Source organism: Ceratotherium simum, chromosome 28 (genome assembly GCF_057802395.1).
Source record: "Ceratotherium simum simum isolate JZ-2026a chromosome 28, ASM5780239v1, whole genome shotgun sequence".
Classification (NCBI taxonomy): Eukaryota; Metazoa; Chordata; class Mammalia; order Perissodactyla; family Rhinocerotidae; genus Ceratotherium; species Ceratotherium simum.
This window is the reverse complement of record NC_141927.1, coordinates 32,607,816-32,621,971: the sequence shown is the minus strand read 5'-3', so window position 1 is coordinate 32,621,971 and position 14,156 is coordinate 32,607,816. Positions and strand designations below refer to the sequence as shown.

At 40.3% G+C, this 14,156-nt stretch overlaps 1 protein-coding gene across 5 annotated transcripts in view; it reads right to left on the bottom strand.

The window, feature by feature from the left end:
* UNC5D (unc-5 netrin receptor D) overlaps window positions 1-14,156 on the bottom strand; it is a 517,112-nt gene that overhangs the window by 80,346 nt on the left and 422,610 nt on the right. For 3 of the 5 annotated variants that reach the window (XM_087418499.1, XM_087418500.1, XM_087418497.1), the window contains one exon: window positions 6,761-6,793. The exons of the other annotated variants lie outside the window; for them this stretch is intronic. In XM_087418499.1, coding sequence (XP_087274625.1) covers window positions 6,761-6,793 — 33 coding nt within the window. The remainder of the gene's footprint in view (window positions 1-6,760; window positions 6,794-14,156) is intronic. 5 annotated transcript variants of the gene reach the window in all.

The window sequence follows — 14,156 nt, the reverse complement described above, 5'->3', positions numbered from 1 at the left end:
TATTTTATAAAATATTTCTTGATAGTGTATATTCAGACATGTTTTATTCCTCCTTTTAAGAAAAGTTGCCAGATTTAGCAAATAAAAATATGACACAGTTAAATTTGAATTTCAGATCAACAATGACTAATTTTAGTATCAGTATTTGCCATGCAATATTTGGGACATGCTTATGCTAAAAATGTATTTGTTGTTTATCTGAAATTCAAATTGAACTAGGGGTCCTCCTTTATTTTATCTGGCAACTCTACCTTTGGACTGCAAAAGAACTGTGTTTTTCCCCTTCAGATAGGAAGACTAAGTTAAAATGTGGAACAGAGTCAAAAAGAATAGGATTTGAACTCTGGTCCTTGAGAAAATGACTTCACTTTATTTAATTTCTTATTCTGAGAGACATAAACTCTCTAAACTTTGAATATACTAACAGGTGGAGAGATGAGGCGTGTGAATTCACATTTTTAACAAGTACCCTGGGTTATTCTGATGCTGAAGAACATATTGGTTTATCACTTATTCACCATGTCCGTGCTTAGTTCTGAGGTATTTCATGAAAAAAATCCCATCGTGTCCATTAAGGGCAGAGTCAATGATATCATTGAAAACGGTAGTAAGAAAAGGCATACACTTATGATGGGATAAAAATTACATAATAAAAAAATTGAAAATGGTAAGAAAATTACAAATGTTTCACATATATACGGGTTGAATTGATTCACAGTAGGAATGGTTCTGAAGGACAAAGCAAGTCATGCAATTTGTGGAAAGTGCTATATTTATGTAATTGAAAATAATCAGCAGGAGATGAAGAAAAATGATGGGCAAAATAGAAAAAGAATTGTGTTTTAAAGCATGGCTAGAAGATCGGCATTGATGCCATTAGCCTAATGTTAGCTTAGAAGAGCTGAGAAGCCTGTTGAGAATTTAAAGTTATGGCCCAAAGTCGCAGACAGTTCTATGGGTTCAAGGCGCTATTCAAGTCTACACAGCCTGAAAGAGAACATGCAGAATACCAGTGTAGACCACACATATTCTGAGGAGTTCTCCCACCCTGTGAAGATCATAAAGGATAGGGATGCCCAGGCTATGGATGAAGACAGTGCATTTTGGGAAAAGATGTAGAATGGAATTTGTCTTATTGAGAAGAAGAGCATAGCTAGTTTTCAGACTTTAAGGACACATTCGGGCCATTCTTTTATGGAAATGATTCTGGGAAGCATACACTTTGAGCTTTAACCTAATACCTGGCACAGAATAGATGATTATTAAAGATTGTTTCCTTACTTCCCCTTTTACCAAATCATTTATCATCTTCTATCTTGTATTGAAGTTGTGGGGAAGAAACATTATTTTTTCCTTCATGTCTCACTGGGCCAAGACTATTTCTATAGAACAATTGTAATAAATATCTACTATATGAATGAGAAAAAATGAATATATAGAAACAAAATCTTCATTTTCACATTAACAATAAAAGGCTCAGTGAGGAGTTAGCAGAAAGATTTAAGACCATAACTCAACAAATATTTGTTGAACATCTAATACATTCTAGGCACAGTGGTAAATGCCACAGGTACAAGGATGAATAAGACTCTATACTCTCTACCTGAAGGCAGGGATTATGTCTATCAGGAAGGATATCCAGGCCAGTATAAAGACAATGAAAATATAGTATAGAAATAGGGAAATAGTTTGATACTGGACAAATTACGGGAGTAACTAAACCAGACACGGTCATGGGGGTGGAGGAGGGGTTTGGTAAAGGCCTTGCAGAAGTGACACCTAAGCCAAAATCTCAAGGAAGAATAAGTTAAACAGGTTAAGGACTAGGTGGAGGGAAGGCGTTTTCAGCAGAAGTAACAGAATGTATAAGGTACTATATGCCCAAATAGCCATAGGGTATTCAGAAAACTAAGATGTTTTGTTTGGCTGAAGAATATAGGAACTAAACTACCTTAATGATTAAGTTGATTGAGAGAAGCTGACATGATTAAGAAAAGGAAGCTGAGACCAGATCATATACATGTTAAGTACTTTGGACTTTACCTTAAAAATAATGGTGAGCTATTGAAGAGGTTTAAACATGAAGGTGATGTGACCAGAATTTATGTTTTAGAAAGATCAGATAAATTGATGTAGGGCAAGACTGGATACAGGGAGGCAATTGTAGAAATCCTGGTCAAGAATGAAGACGGCCTGAACTTTTTAAACTTTTCTTCTGGGATACCATTTTCTTTTCCTCTGGTTTTTCTCTTACGACGCTGGCTCTTACTTCTCTGTCTCCTCTGCAGAGACTTCTGGCCTTTACATTTAAATGCTGATGTTCTTCAGGGCTTGGTCTTCAGATCTCTTCCCTTCTCTATTCACACTCATTATCCAGTGATCTCATTCAACCTAATGGCTTTAAATATCATCTGGACACTGACAAGTCCCAGATTTATGTCACCAGCCAGGACTCACTTCTGACCTTCACACAGATATTTTCAATTCCCTACTCAACCTCTTCATTTAGATGTTTAATGGGTAACTCAAACTTAGCATTGGTAACACTGAACGCTTGATTCTCCCTCCAGATTTCCCCATATCAGTACCAAGTTTTCCCCATATCAGTAATGGCAACTCTATTCTACTAGTTGCACAGCCAAAATTTTGAAATCATCTGTAACACTTTTCTGGCTCTCAAACTGTATGTCCAATCCATCAGCAAATCCTTTTGACTCTGCCTTCCAAAGATATCCAGAATATGACCCATTTTTACAATTTCCAAGGCCATTTCTCTGGCTCAAGCCACAATCATCTTGAACCTAGGTATTGTAATAGCCTAGATTATTGTAATAGATTATTTTTACAAAAGATCATTGTAACAGGTCCCCTTGCTTCTGCTCTGGTTCCCTATATGTTTACACTCAACACAGCAGGCAGAGTTTATCCTTGAAAATAGTAGATCATGTCACTATGAATAAAAACCCTCAAGGTTTCCCATCTTGCTTGGAGGAAAAGTCAAAGACTTTACAATGGCCTATAACACACTTGGCAGTTCCCCCCTCGCCCCACATCTCTGATCTTAGCTATTACAACTCTTCCCTTAGCCACTCTGCTCCAGATACCCTGGCCTCCTTGCTGTTCCTGACACTCCAAGCAAGCTCCCACCTCACAGCCTTTGCATCCTGCTGTTCCCTTTGCTGGAATGCTCATCCCCCCAGATATCCAGAATGTTTATTTCCTTGTTTTTCTTCAGGTCGCTTCTTAAATGTAATTTTATCACAGAGACCTTCTCTAAACACCTTATATGAAAAAGCAGCACTCCCTCCAGCCATGCCCAAGCCCATTACTCTGCTTTATTTCTCTTCACAACACTTACCACCATCTCCATGGCACTCAGCACTATGTATGTTCTAGTTTGTTTGTTTCCATCTCCCCTCACTGAAACTGTGAGTTTTATGGACACAGAAACTGCATCTGTTTTGCTCATTGCTGACTCTCCACCACCTAGAACATTTCCTAGCACATGGTAAGAACTCAATAAATAGCTGTTGAATGAATAAAGGGATAGATAAGAGTAGAATGAAAGTGGAGAGAAGTTGATGACCTTCAGATCTATTTAGGTGGTAGTATAGTCAAATTGTAATGATTTATTGGGTATTAAGCAGGAGAAGGGAGAGGAAGACCACAGAGGGGTCTCGGAGGCTCTCCAATTTTCAGACCTAGACAATTAAGTTGATGGTATAGTATTCACTGAACTAGAGAAGATGGGAGGAGAACTGGATTAAGAACAGAGACAGACAAGGATAAATTCAAATTTGAAGAAGTTAAGATTAAGGTCATTGGGAGATATTCAACATCAACCAAGATGTCCTGGTGGTGTCTAACTCGAAAACTATTATTGGATTTGTGCTTAGCATGCATCTCTATTAGGTACAAAATGACTATGTGAAAAGGAGATGAAGAGAAACCATGTGGTTCTGAGTTATTTTGTAGGGAGAGGATAAATCCTTTTCATCCCTAAGGTGAACCTGCTGGATTAGCCACTTCTCAGGAGCTCACAGCCTTTCAGAAAGCCACATTCCACAAGGAGTCTCACTGTCTGAACACAACAATTTCTCAGTCAGACTCTGGGGGTGCGTGTTTGCCATTCAGAACCTACTATATTTTACTGCACCTCCTGACATTGTTACACAACATTTATTGAAAGCACATTTGATGGTAATGAAGTTTCTATTAACTATGATTAAATCTCATAAAGCACCTGAAGATAATTTAAGATGTGCAGAAGCAGAAAATGAAACATTCGGTTTAGTACATTAGGAAACGTAATTGATTAAATTATCTCATTTATAATAAGTGCTTTCATGAGCTATGCCGTGCACATATTTTCCCCAGTTTGTCATTATGATTTGCCAACAGATATCTTAAGACTTCACTTTCTTTTTACACCTCCCTGCAACTCAAAGCTGGCTCCTCGGCCCGCCTGCTCACAGAGGGCTGCGTGCGAGGCTCTGAGCGATGTTTTCTATCTACCAGGCCTTGCCGAGGATCATGTGTATAGCTATACATAGGAACAGGTTGTTTCTCAATTATCTTCATAATTGACTTTGATTTTGCATCAGTGATGATTCATGTCGTCTTAAACTCAGCCCCTCTTTCACTGAACAACTGCAGCCTAATTTTGTATAATGCACTCCTAACCATGCAACTTACAGAACTCCGATTGGATTCCTCTGGGAGTCTTTTGCAATCACATTGATTCTGTTAAGGGTTTATTTTTAGGAAATCACAAATTAAAACAGTTTAAGTGATTCCGTTGCAGTATCCAGCAATTAAGCATGGTGTTCAGGAGCGAGAACCCCAAGCAAAAACTAATTCAGGAGTCCCCGAGGACTAGAAATAGCTACTGTGGGGTTTATGGCTGGAAGTACAGACGGAACCAAATTAGAATGATACTGGACTCACAAACTAAGCATGAAATTAATTTTTAAAAAACACGTGTGCATTTCTAAGTAACTCTCACGTTGGCCTCCACACGGATAGCCATGATCTTGCTTATGTTACACACAAGAACCAGTGTATGGAGTGGGCTCCATGACCAGGCACTTGAGAGTCTAGTTACTCCAGCTGTCATCCTGAGGTCTTGACCCGGGCACAAGCCAAATATTCAGTGACCTGTTTTTTCCTCTCTCTCTCTCAACATGCACATGCACATACACGTACACAACCAGGTTTGCCCACCTTCCATCTTCCTAGGAGTTCAAAATCAAGCACGCACAATGTCAGAGGGCCACTACCTAAGAACCGATAATGACTTTATGGGCAGCAGACGGGGAAGAGAAGTTAAGAAAGTTTGTTTTGCAAAGTTCTCAGACTCTGTAAGTAATGGCATCTTTGTATCTAAGCCTGCCTGAAGCACCATAATGAAGTATGAACATAATAGCTTTACTAGATCTTTCTCTCATGTCTCCTGACCCCTAGGTACCTGGGTCCCAAGGTACATATTTCTGCCTGTCCTCACAGGATCTTAATTCTTTCAAAGAAGTTAGCTAATAAAAGCTATTAGCCCTCCCAAGCTATTTGATTTTTAGTATCCTAGGATTTAAAAGATCAAAAGCCATTCATTTTATAACAATGTGGAAGATATTGGCCAGAGATATCTTGCACAAGTTTTACAAACCAAACCAGCCAGCCAGTTAGTTGTCTAACTCTCCCATTGCCAAGAGCTGTACTGCTGACATCTTTCTATCTCATGGTTTCCCTAGTATGCTTTACATATTTCTGAATGTTTGAGAATCATTTGGGGAACATATTAAAATGTAGATTCTCAGGAGCCCCTGCCCGCCTCCCACCCCTGCACCAGAATTCTAGTTCATTTGTTCTATTCTGAGGCTGGCCATATTTAACAAGCTCCCACCACACCCCAAGATTCTGATGCATGTGGTCGCTGATCCACCTTCTGAGAAATATTTTTCTGAGACAGTAGTTCTCAACCCAAGATGCATGTTGGAATCATATGATGATCTTTAAAAAATAGGGATTCCTAGGTTCTAAGCCACCCCAATTCCAATTCCATTGGTCTGGGGGTACAGCCTGGGAATTGGGATTAAAAAAAAAAATCTACCTCAAGGTGGCTCTAAAGTTCAGCCAAGGCTGAAAACCCTAGAGTCAAAGGCTGAGCAGCCAACCATTCAAGCTGTGCTTCTTTTCCCAAATTGACTGGATGCCTAAGATGGAGACAATGCAAAGCCCTCTCCAGGAAGCAAGCCTGTGTATAGAGAGCTCAAGCCAGCAGTGACACCAAAATTTCTAGTTCCTGATGATTTCACTGTGGAATGCTGGTTCCTAATCTACCCAGTTGCCACGGATTTCATGGTTTGCCACTCAGGCGCCCGTCCTCCTCGTAGGTGGAGAGGCTTGTAGTCAGCCTGTTGCCCAAGGCTGCTCTCACGAAAGCATGTACCGACAAATATTTATTAATTTGAATGCTATAAATCTCCTCAGAAATAAGAATCCTGGATGACATTTGCAGAGAAATGGACTTGTAGAGAGTGGAATCAAGAGGAGAGATTTACTTTTATTCTGAGGGAAGGGAGGGGTGTGCATATTTCCTTTCGATTTAAACCTCTGATATGTGACTCCAAACCCAATGAGGAGAAGCCCTGAAATTTCTGGATCTCTCGTACAGACTTCAATTCTGTTTGGCTCCTAAACAAATACAACAGTAAGGCAACAAATAGGAAAATAAATTATATTCACAAGAGGAAAAATAACTTACTTTGGGGTTTTATTTCATGAAGAGGTTTTTTATCTAAAAGAAAGAAAGAGAAAAAGAAAGTTGCATTTAATAAATTTACATGGAGCAGATATATTTCCTACTTCACCTTATGTCTATCTCTGTAAATGAAATGTTTTCTCTGTTTCCGCAGACAATATGGATTATGTTGTCCATAATTTTCCTTTTCATCCTAATTTTCTTTTCTCTTTTGCAATATTTTTCTAGGGTGATTGCTTTATTACTTTTTTTATTTTCCCTCAGGCTTACCAGAATGTCTCTCTGTTCCATTTGCTAGATTCCCTTATCAGCATGATGAGAGCAGTGAGCTTGCAGCCCGTCCCGTTTTTATATACAGCCAGAAGACTGCTCAGGTAAAGAGATGCTATTGCACAACATATGATGATAGAAAAATGAACCAGTGAATAAATATTTAAAGAGTTCCTATGTTAGTTTGCGGTGATGGCCTGGACAAAAAGTTCTAAACTATGCCATTTATCCATTCTTGTTGGGTACGGGTGCAATATTGTGAGCGTGTTGAAAGTTTGTTTTTAAGAAATCACACTTTTTTGTTTCATATCTCTTATCCGTTAAAATGTGTACAATTCTAGGGGCTGGCCCATAGCGTAGTGGTTAAGTTTGGCACACTCTGCTTTGGCGGCCTGGGTTCGTGGGTTCGGATCCCGGGTGCGGACATACACCACTTGTCAACCATGCTGTGGTGGTGACCCATGTACAAAATAGAGGAAGATTGGCACAGATGTTAGCTCAGGGTGAATGTTCCTCAGCAAAAAAAAAAAAAAAAAGTATATGATTCTCTTAATGGAAAGGTGTCATTTTCTAATCACGGTGTTGAGCAGTGCAGCAGTCAGATGAGGTGGATAAAGAGAAAAGACATTCAGCCTTTTCCTTAAGCAGGGCCATAGGAGCCAGAGCTCAGATTGAGATGTTTTTATCAATTCTCCCATTGCCCTTCATCCACTCTCTCCTGCTCTGTCTCCCATCACCAAATAATCTTGCAAATCACTGTGAGACTTGGCACCTATCGCTTACTTCATCTTATACCACCATACCTCCACTCTCTATTTCCCTAGTCCCTGCCCCATCCCAGGCCAACACAACTCTGCCACAATGCAGAAACCTGAGAAGACTACGCTTCAGACCATGTCAAGATTCCAGAAGGTTTGCATGGTGCATCATCCCTTTTATTAGTCCCTTCTTAAGGCTTAGACATAACACTGTCAGACTACAAGTACTGAAGCTGTTGCTAATCATTCACAGAGTCACTATGGTAGCGGGACCTTGAAAGGTCACCTTGTGCCGTCCCCTTCCTCCGTTTGCCTGAAGGCGAGCCAAGCGGGGTGAGACACTGTCATTTTGGATTATGTTTTTAACTGAATCAAATCTAGCACAGTACGCATTTGAGAACTTCATAAATATTATCTGACTGACTGCACTGTAACCCCTCCCAGGCAGATATACACGGCTGTATTCCGAATACTTCATGGAATATCACTTACCCTAACCCGCTCCTGCACTTAATACCGATTTTGACAGAAAACCCTTGCAGGGTGCTTTAAATTCAGCCCTTGTGTGTTTTGCCATCTGATTTGTTATGGAAGCAGCTTTTCAAAGTTGTGTGCAAATCACACTCTTGCAAATGGGCCAACCTTTTTTTTTTTCAATACAAGAGAAAAGTTAACTGGCAAAGGGTAATTTCTGGCAAATTTTTCTTTAAAATGAAAAATCTTCCTAAAAATAATTTGTTCAAGTTGACACAATCATATTCAGATTTTTACACAGTCAGGCTTCTTAAAACAGACAACACTTATATCCCCCTCACTGCACAGATTCAATGCCACTAGTTTTCCTGAGAGCAGGTGGCATGCCCCAAAGTCCAGATGCTAATGCACTCAAGAATTAGAATGAAATGACTTTGGGGGTTTTAACCTAACTTCAGGTTTTGCTTATTGCATCCTATCTGAAAGCATTTGGCAGGAGCACAGCGATGCTGGCAGGCCAAGGCTAAGACATCTGAAAGTGATGCATTGCTAGAACGACACAAAGAGACGCGCAGAACATCTGTTTAGAACTCTGGCTGAGGTTAACAGTACTTTCTTCCTTCTAAACCACAGGAAGGAAGATTATGCCAGGTAGCAAAATGAAACTCTATTAAAAGCAAGTGAGATATATAACTACTCCTCAGAAAAATAAATTGAATACAGCCAGGCTATGAAGAAATCGGGGTGGTAGAGTTCTCCTAGCTGCAGTGCGGAAGGAAGAAAGAGTAAATGGGGCTGGAAAGGGCTAAGGCCCTGAGACAGAGACCCGGGCCACAGGGCACATAGGGCAGAGGAGTGGGGCGTTCCCCACTCTGACCCAGCTCTGGTGTCATCGTCATTGGCCGTGTCGCGTTGTGGGAGTAGCGCAGACTCTCAGGGTCAGAACTGGATTTATTTATTTATTTATTTAGGTTTTTTTGTGAGGAGGACTAGCCTTGAGCTAACATCCAATGCCAATCTTCCCCTTTTTTCTTGAGGAAGATTGGCCCTGAGCTAACATCTGTGCCCATCTTCCTCTACTTTATATGGGATTCTGCCGCAGCATGGCTTGACAAGCGGTGCGTCGGTGCGCGCACGGGATCCGATCCTGCGAACCACGGGCCGCCTAAGGATCGCACGCACTTAACCGCTTGCTCCACCGGGCCGGCCCCAGGATCAGAACTGGATTTAAATCTTGAACTGTCTTCATTGTATCTGTGTCATTTCAGTGCTCCTCACAGTAAAATGGTAATAATAATGTCCTTGAAAGTTGGTACTGGGATTAAATATGATAAATGTAAAGCCAACAGCATAAGGCTAGTACATGTTCAGCATCAGTAAATGGTAGCTAATAAATAAAATTATAATTTCAACATATTATGAATAGGATCATCATCACTTGTTCAGAGTGAAAAAATGACTCTGTGCTACTGCTTGGAGACATGTCACAACTCCAAGTCAGAAATTCAAGTGAATTTCAGGGGGGCTTGAATGGCAAAAATTAAGAAACTTGTGTCTAGTCCTGGCCTCTGCTTTCTGAGACTGAGGGCAAGTTAAAATTTCAGTTTCCTGATATGTAGAAAGAAGGGCAGGGACCAGAAGACCCCTGTGGGCTCCCTAGCTTTCACCCACTGTAAATCTGCAGAAGAACACCCAAAGACATTCCACAGAAATCCACTTGAAATGATTTCCTAAAGCAAAGAAAAATTATTCAAAGGGCTGCTGCTCTACCAAAGGATTTGTTACTCTAAGGTCCAGCACATCTTGTGTGTCATGTGCATCCTTTCACGGAAAAGGCTGGAAGCCTCTGGTGCCCAAGAGAACTTTCATCCCCTGGCATCACAGCAAAATTGGGTTCTGCTGTATTTCATGCAGTACCAGTATCTTGACAGCCAGCTGCTCTCATAGAGCATTTTCCCAGCCTGAAATGTCTGATCAGAGATTGTTCTCCCATGAGCTCAAGAGAAGGCTACTCATTGACCTCACTATCTTTTGCAAGAACTGCCCACCCCATACTCCAATTTCTTTTATTCTGTTTGCATAATCATTTTCTCACAAGCCTCAGGGCCATGCATGCACTTGGCCTTGGCCAACCAAATCCTCCACTTGAATTTTATCTCTCTCCAAGGCCGTGTTCAAATGACCCCTTAGTAAATCAATCCACTAGGGCCATGGTTCTTAATGATGGCTGTGCATTAGAATCATCTGGGGAGCTTTTTAAAAAATACCCATGCAAGACCCCCACTCCAAGAGCTCCTTATTAATTGGGCTTTGTGTTTTTGCAATTACAAGGGCACCAACACTTCCTAGCAACAAATCTAGGGCTCTGTGTACTCAACTTCAGTTACTTTCTGTCTCCCGAAGAGGCTCTGGGGTAGATATAGCACACAGATGGACTCAGAAGGATTCCTTCTGATCCTGAAGGAAGAGAAATGTAATTCTGAGCCAGTGGCAGCTGAGCTGTAGTCTGGGAAAATCAAAATGGTTTTCCCAGGGTTTAACATACATGGAGATGTACCTTCTGGGTAAATGGAAATTAATAAGTCATTATAACTCAGTCTTAAAATTATTTTGTGTATTTACAAGTTAAATATGTTTTTTTGGGGGGGTGGAGGAAGATCAGCCCTGAGCTTACATCCATGCCAATCCTCCTCTTTTTGCTGAGGAAGACTGGCCCTGAGCTAACATCTATTGCCAATCCTCCTCCTTTTTTTCCCTTTTTCTCCCCAAGGCCCCAGTAGATAGTTGTATGTCATAGTTGCACATCCTTCTAGTTGCTGTATGTGGGACGCCGCCTCAGCATGGCCCGACAAGCAGTGCGTCAGTGCGCGCCAGGGATCCGAACCCGGGCTGCCAGTAGCGGAGCATGAGCACCCAACCGCCAAGCCACGGGGCCAGCCCCTGTAAAAGTGTTTTTTGAATTTTATTTTTAACAGTGTTTTAAATTGTCATGTTTTCCTTAAAAATCATTTTTATTATTTACATAGTTAGTTAGTATTCAGTTGCTGCATCCAAAATGAAAAAACATATATAGATAAGTGCAAAAGAAAAAAAAAACATAATTCCATCACAAAGAGATAACCATTAATGCTAAGTTATATACACAAGTTTCCGCTTTATTCTTTATGATTTTATATATATAAGATTATGTGCACACATACACGCTTATACATATATAGTAGCAGCAGACTACATGAAATTGACAATAATTGACCATTTTTACCTAAAAAAACATGGAATTGTCTTTTACATATTCTGCAATCTGTTTTCGTCGTTTAGTACTGTAATGCAAATATTGCTTTATATCTGGTGTGTGTGTGTGTGTGTGTGTGTACAGGTATATATATTTATATATGAGAGATATATATATGAGAGAAGGGGAGAGAGAGAGAGAAAGAGACAACAATCTACCTTTTTATTTTTGGTGGTGATTCATCTTTTTTCTACCTTTCTTTAATTTCTTACTTCCTTTGTTGTATGACATGCTCCCAAAGCATTTCCATGGTATCCATTGTTCTTAAGAGCTATTTACAGCTACACACCTACTTTCCCCCCACCCACCCACCCACCCACATCCAGCCTTATCCTTTCTCTGCCAGGAAACAAATGTGGCCAGCTGCATGTAGCCCACATCCTGGGGATCTAAAAGAGCAGGCCTGAGGAGAGACAGCACAAGTGGACTGATGGGTTCAATCTACCACCCTTAGAGGGGCAAGGGTGCTCCTCAAAAACTATGAGTGGTAATTATTTGAAATTGGCTCCTATGTGCTTTGAATACTACACAGATATGTTTGATACCAGAGTCTATGTTGTTTTTTGAGATTCAGGCCTAGAGCCACTCAATGTGGACTAAGACCCACCAGGACAGTAAGCTGGGACAGCAACGCTCCTTCCAGACAGCAATTCACAAATGTCATTATAGTTAATGTTTACCATTCTTTTATTTCATTAAACCAGTCATATCCCATGTTTTCATCACCAAAGACCATTTTTATTATTTCCTTCTTCATAGATCATATGCTTTGAAATCTTTTTCACCCCCCCAAAAAAGATATGTGTTAATTGTTTTCTTTTAATTTGCCCTCAAGAGCCTTTGTAATCTTAAATTATTTAGGAGCTGATTCTGAGATCTGTGGAATAGTCAGTCATCTCTGTCCATTCTCTGGCTATTTCTTTATTTGCTGGAATTATTCTCCAGCATCAACATGCAGAAATCTGCCATGATTCCACATTGCCTCCAAGTCACGGCCAACTGTTCTGCCTACCTTTACGGTCTCCTATTAACAGTTCCCTCTATACCAAATTTGACTCAGTTTCTGCAGCACCTCAACACAAACCCATGCTCTAGTCCAATCAGTCCATTAATTCTCCAGACTCACTCAATGCTTTTGCCCAAGCTGCTCCCTTTCCTTGGTGTGCCCTTCTTCCTCCAAGCTTCCCACATAAAAATGTCCTGTCTCCAAGGCATAGATCAATTCCTGATTTCTTCATGAACTCCTAGGTGATTACTCTCTTTGCAGGGATCTCTCCCTTCCCTAGACAGTTTACCATAGTTATAGTCACTGAAATACGCTGTGGAAAATTTTTCAAAACTGGATTACTTCATAAGTGCTTATCTGATTTATTTTATACTTTTGTCATCACTGTCAGTTATGGGTCCCTAACATGTAAATCATATTTAAATGATTAGCTTACAAATAATTGGTACTGCAACCAATCACAGCAAGAAAAATAGTGAGGGAGATGAAGTCAAAAGCTATTTTCTTGATTATTTACTGATTGGTAGAAAAGAAATTGAAGTTATTGATTATTGATGTCTTTCATTTATTCATACTTTCCCTCACCCCTATCACTAGAAATAATTAAGAACCAGTGTTATGCCCTCTTAATGCTATCCAAGGCTGCAGGAAATCCCAGGACCTGGCAGATCTACCTTGTATCAGCTCTGGCAGATAATTAGATAAACACGAGGCCTGCTTTGCATTGGCAACACCATTGCGATTGTGTATGTCAGGCAGACATATGACAAGTGGGGATTCTATTCTCTTCTCCTCTGGGTGTTGAAACTTCACTGAGGCAGTAGAACATGCAGAAACACAACAACCAGCTCTTGTATATACCCTAAAACTCTTCCAATAATCAAAAACATAGAAAAATGGAAAGAGCATAAAACATAGCCCATCTCTAGTTTTCACTCGTTTTAGTTTTTAATTTTCTCATTGTATTTTACTTTCTGGTTCATTTTTAAAAGATCCTGCACAGAAATTACTCTTCAGAGACCACATTTACTGCGCACATTTCTGGGTTAGTTCAGTTCTTGCTTCCTCACTCCCTCCTCCCACCCCCACCACTTCCCAGCTTGTACAGATTATCACAAGATCTAATGCCCCTGTAAAATGCACTCTGAGCACATCCATGGAGGGAAAGTACAGAAAATAAGAAGATTCCTCCTAGGATTTTCCAGTTAGTATTGTCTGCTAGAGAAATTACTGATCTCCCCAGAGATATCTGGGTAATTAGAGAAATTTCACGATTGAATGGCAAAAACACCCACCTGAATAAAACCTCATAAGGTTTGACACGCGCATCAGTAAATTAAAAACAGCTCTGTCGACATCTTCCATGTAAGAATTGTTCAAGATCCCATCATGTTAATTAGGGGAAGTCAGGTACCACAAGAGATGGTTAATGATGTCACTGCTGATGCCAATGACCTTCCAGAATTGCCCCTCAGCCAAAGCACATGGTTAGCGTGCATTAGGAGAGGTAACCTTCTTCATTTCTTCTTTTAAATTTTAGGTGTCTTCATAGGAATGTCTTTTGTATTTCCTAAACTCAGGCAAATAAATGTCCATAAT